At 39.9% G+C, this 5,843-nt stretch overlaps 1 protein-coding gene across 1 annotated transcript; it reads left to right on the forward strand.

Moving 5' to 3' along the window:
- The first annotated feature begins 1,449 nt into the window (after positions 1 to 1,449).
- On the forward strand, positions 1,450 to 2,597 carry LOC133446359 (trace amine-associated receptor 13c-like). The gene is made up of 2 exons (XM_061724376.1): positions 1,450 to 1,622; positions 1,779 to 2,597. Exons 1-2 carry the CDS (start codon positions 1,450 to 1,452, stop codon positions 2,587 to 2,589), a joined length of 984 nt encoding a protein of 327 aa, XP_061580360.1. The 3' UTR covers positions 2,590 to 2,597.
- Positions 2,598 to 5,843: the final 3,246 nt, after the last annotated feature.

The following is a 5,843-nucleotide window of genomic DNA, read 5'->3' on the forward strand; positions in this document are numbered from 1 at the left end:
AGTTGCAGCCCTCAACTGATGTTTATGTTGTCATTTTTTGTTTTGGCCTGAAGCTCCACCCTCCACCTATCTCCCAATCACGAAGTCACTATTGTTTCGGCATCCGGGTTGCCAGCTCGGCTCTAATTATCGCAGCCATGGCAGCCTACGTTCCTGCTGCATTCTGTAGCCTACCTGGCAACCTCTGGTCGGGGGGAGGAGGGGGAGGGTACACGCCGCTCAACAATATTTTGAAAGTGACTGCAGTACCAGTTTTGGCCATTTCTTACAGACGGCTCCTTTAAAGAAAAGTCTCTTGGCGCCATGGCCGAAACCGAATAGGAAGTCGGCCATTTTGAATTAATCGTGTAATTTTGGCGAAATTTATGCCATTCCTTCGGCAGTTAATACAGCCCGAACCGTAACGTGCACCCAGTTTTGAGTCCTTGAACAAAATTGGTGCAAATTAGCCCCGCCCCTTCTTCTGATTGGTTAATATTTGATAGTCCCTATTCTCTGCCATAACTTTTGAACGGGTTGTGATAAAGACATGTGGGTGGTGTCATCGGACTCGGTATTGAGTACTTGACACATAATTGGCCTGAATTAGCCCCTGCCCCTTCTTCTGATTGGTCAATATTTTGATAGTCCCTACTTTATGCATTAACTTTTGAATGGTATGACATAAAGAGTCGTGGGTGGTGTCATCGGACTCAGTTTTGAGTCCTTGAACAAAATTGGGGCAAATTAGCCCCGCCCCTTCTTCTGATTGGTTAATATTTGATAGTCCCTATTCTCTGCCATTACTTTTGAACGGGTTGTGATAAAGACATGTGGGTGGTGTCATCGGACTCGGTATTGAGTACTCGACACATAATTGGCCTGAATTATCCCCGCCCCTTCTTCTGATTGGTCAATATTTGATAGTCACTACTTACTGCAATAACTTTTGAATGGTATGACATAAAGACTCGTGGGTGGTGTCATCGGACTCGGTTTTGACTCCTTCACCTTAATTGGTGCAAATTAGCCCCGCCCCTTCATCTGATTGGTCGATATCTGATAGTTCCTACTTTTCTGCCATAACTTTTGAATGGTTTGATATAGAGAGTCGTGGCTGGTGTCATCCGGTAAATGTCCAGGCCTGAAGACATCTACATGCAAGTCATACAAGCGCTTCCTGCACGCTTGAACGTGCACAAGGGTGCCAGGGCCCGTTTATCGCTGCCTGCAGCTTTCATTACCATTGTAACCTTGGTAAGAAGTCTTTTTTTCAAACAGTGAAATCAAAAAGGAATTGCAGAAAGCTAAAGGCAAGTAAGTGGTGTGATATGCAGATTGGATAGGTGATGTAATAACTGTCCAATCTAGAGAAAGAGGGGGAGTGGTGAGGAAAGGGTTCTAAGGTTTATAAGAAAATGTTGTTAAGAAAGTATCCAGAGCAGCAGATCTCTGTGCAGATCTCTGAAGATGAAGACCCAGAATGGAGCAGACCTCTGTTTTCCCCAATTCCCCAACATCTCCTGCAAAAAAAATGTATCTTTTGGGTCAACAATGAAACTGTCTCAGATAATATTGTCCCTCATCTCTCTTCTGATTGTGGCTCTCAACCTTCTTGTCATCATATCAGTCTTCCATTTCAGGCATGACAACACTTTCAAGCAGATCCTCTTCCTTTTTTTTATTCTTATCGCACATGCCTAAATAAAATTGTAAAATGTTTTCCTGTTGAAACTCTAATTTACAATTTCTCTTAACAGCAGTCGAAGTAAGTTTGAATGCTTTCCGTCTCCTTCCAGGCAGCTCCACACTCCAACTAACATCCTCCTCCTCTCTCTGGCTGTCACAGACATTCTTGTGGGTCTCCTGTTGATGCCGTATGAAATCCTCAGACTCACATCCTGTTGGTTCCTTGGTGATCTAATGTGTATTCTGCTTGATTGTATGGCATGTTTTATCACATTTGCCTCAGTTGGAATTATGGTTCTCATATCAGTCGAGCGCTATATAGCCATCTGTGACCCTCTGCATTATCCAACCAGAGTTACTGTGAGAACAGTTAAACTGTGTGTTTGTCTGTGTTGGGTGTGCTCTGTTTGCTACAATACTTTAATTTTCAAGGACAACGTGATTAATCCAGGCAGGCTTAGTTCCTGTTATGGAGAATGTGTATTAGTTGTTGACTACACGTTAGGAACTGTAGATCTTGTCATAAGCTTTATTATTCCAGTTACAGTCATTGTAGTTCTGTACATGGGAGTGTTTGTGGTGGCTCTGTCTCACGCTCGTGCCATGCGTTCTCACATCACAAGTGTCACATTTCAGCTTTCAGTAACAGCAGCACCAAAGAAATCTGAGCTGAAAGCAGCAAGAAATCTTGGTGTTCTAATTGTTGTGTTTTTGACATGTTTTTGCCCTTATTATTGTTTTTCCCTTGCAGGTTCCTTTGATCACAATTCTGGATATTTTGTTGTTTATCTGTTCTACTTTAATTCGTGTATAAACCCTGTGATCTATGCAATGTTGTACCCCTGGTTTAGAAAAGCAGTAAAACTCATCGTCACACTTCAGATTTTGAAGCCAGGTTCCAGTGACGCCAACATATTGTAGAAAGAGTAAAAACAAATCTGCTCCAATTGATTGACAAACATAATTAGAGATGTGTCATTTATCTTCAAAGGGTTAACTGTGTTCTCACATATTTTGGCCTGAAGAAGTAACAAAATTAGAATACATGTCTGAGAACATGAAAAGATGAACTGAAATCAATCATTTCTGATTTATTTAATCCCAGTAGACCAGCTAGACTTTAAACTTCTAACTTCCCCAAATGCCAATGTTTTTGTCCGTCTGTAGAGAGGGTAATATATATACAGTATATATATATATATATATATATATATATATATATATATATACATTACAGAACAAAAATTTGGAATTTCCACAATCCCAGATCTGATGTGATTAATTGTTAAATTAATTGATGCTGCCATCAAACTCAAGAGAAACAAACACTTTCCATGAAACGGCAAAATTTCACTTTTTTCAACATCTGATATGTTTTGTTGTATTGGGAATAAAATATGGTTTTATTAGATTTGCGAATCATTGCATTCTGTTTTTATTTGCATCTGTCCCAACTGAGTCGGAAGTTTTGAAATCTCCTCATTAGAGGCAGAGGCTGATTTCAGGCAGGCCACACAGAGAGCCCAAATACCAGGACTCACAGCTGCTGCCTCAGAAGACTTCAGAAGGGAATCTTCATTCCTTCTTGAGAGCTTTCATGTAAGCCTTGGGTTGATTAAGCAGCCAAAAAAATAATGTTAAAATACAAAAAGATTTAGAAAACAACAAAACTACCCCTGAGTGTGGGACTTATCACAGAAGACACAAGATATTACCTTTTTATTGTGGGTTTTCGTGGCATCCGGTATCCTTTTCTTTCATCACACTACAGTATATGGTTCATCATGTTCATCACGCTTCAGGTAGGGTCTGATGTCATGAACCTGTTGTTTGGAATAATGGACTGGTTCAGGAAAAACAAACCGTCTGTTTTGCACCTTGTTGACACTGGCTTTTTAACATTCAAACATGATGTCTGATGTCTCCCAACAGTGATGGGCAGTAACGTGTTACAAAAGTAACGCAATTACAGTAATGTATTACTATTTGCTGTAACGCAGTAATATAACGCATTACTAATAAATTTTTGGTAATATTTTACTCGTTACAATCTAAGTAACGCGCGTTACAACGCATTTTAACCCGTTTAGCTGTTGTTTTTTAAAGAATTCACCAACACCGCGTCCGCGAGACATCCCGACAACAGAAAAAAGCGTTGGGAACGCGGCGCGGCGGAACGTAGCGCCGCTGGACACTGTTTGTGTGGGGACTGTTCAGTGAGCAGAGAAAAGTCAACAGTGAGCAGGGAAAAGTCAACAGTGCGGCGTGTCCGCGTGTAACTTAAATCTACCATGGTCTCAGCGTTAGGGCTCGGCCAAGTGAGGCTTTATTAATATATGGGCTTTATACATTTATTAAATATATATGAGCGCGGAGTCGGCGAGGAGCTGCGCACGGCGAGCAGCAGGAGCCGGGCTCACAGTCAGTCGCGCTGTGAGAGCGGATTTATGGTTCTGCGTTAAATCGACGCAGAGCTTTCGCCGTAGGGTACGCAGTAGTTCGCGTAACCCACGGCGTATGGCCTGCGTTGTTGTAACGCGGAACCATAAATCAGCCTTAAACCACACCTGCAGCCCATCAGGAGGAGAGGTGCGAGTTGTTGATTGCTGGTTCGTTTTGTTAACTCTGAGAGCTTTATTGGTTTGTTTGTTAGCTTGCTGGTGTTTTTTTTTTCTCTCTGGGAGTTATTTATGAAGAAGTTCTGAGTTCCCCCCCTGAAATTAAAACGGTCCAAATCACCCCCCCCCCCCCCCTGAAATAAAAACGGTCCAAATCACCCCCCCCCCTGAAATAAAAACGGTCCAAATCATCCCCCCTGAAATAAAAACAGTCCAAATCATCCCCCCTGAAATAAAAACGGTCCAAATCATCCCCCCTGAAATAAAAACAGTCCAAATCATCCCCCCTGAAATAAAAACGGTCCAAATCATCCCCCCCTGAAATAAAAACGGTCCAAATCATCCCCCCTGAAATAAAAACAGTCCAAATCATCCCTGAAATAAAAACGGTCCAAATCATCCCCCCTGAAATAAAAACGGTCCAAATCATCCCCCCTGAAATAAAAACAGTCCAAATCATCCCTGAAATAAAAACGGTCCAAATCATCCCCCCTGAAATAAAAACGGTCCAAATCATCCCCCCCTGAAATAAAAACGGTCCAAATCATCCCTGAAATAAAAACGGTCCAAATCATCCCCCCTGAAATAAAAACGGTCCAAATCATCCCCCCTGTAAAACTGCCATCCCTCCTTTCCATCCCTTATGTCATTTCATCAATGAATGTGGTTTTACTGCTATTTCAACATTTAGAGTCATCACCAGAAAAATAACACCAGAAAAATAACTTATTTGACAATTTTCACCTGTTTCAAGTAAATTTTCACTTGAAATAAGTAGAAAAATCTGCCAGTGGGACAAGATTTATCTTTTTTTGCTATTTTGTTGAAAGTAACTCAAAAGTAATACACAAGTAGTGTAACGCATTACAATTCAGATATAGTAATATTGTAATGTAACTAATTACTTTCAAATGACAGTAACTAGTAATATATAATGTATTATATTTTGGATGTAACTTGCCCAACACTGATTGTAGTTCAAGTCAGAGAGAGCTGTATTTTGCCCGAGGCAATGTGCATAAATTTAAGACTGAAAATAATAAAAACAAGTTTAAAAATAGACCGTTTCATTTACTTATTGTCATTTAATTTTATATGGTGGAATATGCACAAAGAATAGAATTAAACTCAAAGTTCTATTGTTTTATATTGTTCCAGTAAAGTGTATTCAGGTTGTGCATCATGTTTTTGAAAGGTAACTAAGTAAAGTAACTAGTAATGTAACTAATTACTTTTGAAAATAAGTAATCAGTAAAGTAACAGGATTACTTTTTTGGTTCAGTAATCAGTAATCAGTAACTAATTACTTTTTCAAAGTAACTTGACCAACACTGTCTCCCAATAAGGTGAGTAAACTTTCAGGAACATTATTACATGCATTTTATGTTTGTTATGCCGTGTACTATATTTTTCCACTGTCATTTCTTATAAACTATAATTACAAAATGGATAGAAGTAATCCTATTTTTTTTTAAAAACCAAAAACTTTAAAATGTCCGAGTGACAAGATAAACAACCCAGTCTCACAGGAAAACGTGGTAGAGGCTACGTTGGTCC

Source organism: Cololabis saira, chromosome 6, assembly GCF_033807715.1.
Source record: "Cololabis saira isolate AMF1-May2022 chromosome 6, fColSai1.1, whole genome shotgun sequence".
NCBI lineage: Eukaryota > Metazoa > Chordata > Actinopteri > Beloniformes > Belonidae > Cololabis > Cololabis saira.

Bases quoted from the DNA above. Each gene is read 5' to 3' on its own strand.
- LOC133446359 (XM_061724376.1), top strand. From the start codon at position 1,450: ATGAAGACCCAGAATGGAGCAGACCTCTGTTTTCCCCAATTCCCCAAC. The intron at 1,623-1,778 runs GCATGACAACAC...GTCTCCTTCCAG, and splicing joins ATATCAGTCTTCCATTTCAG to GCAGCTCCACACTCCAACTA.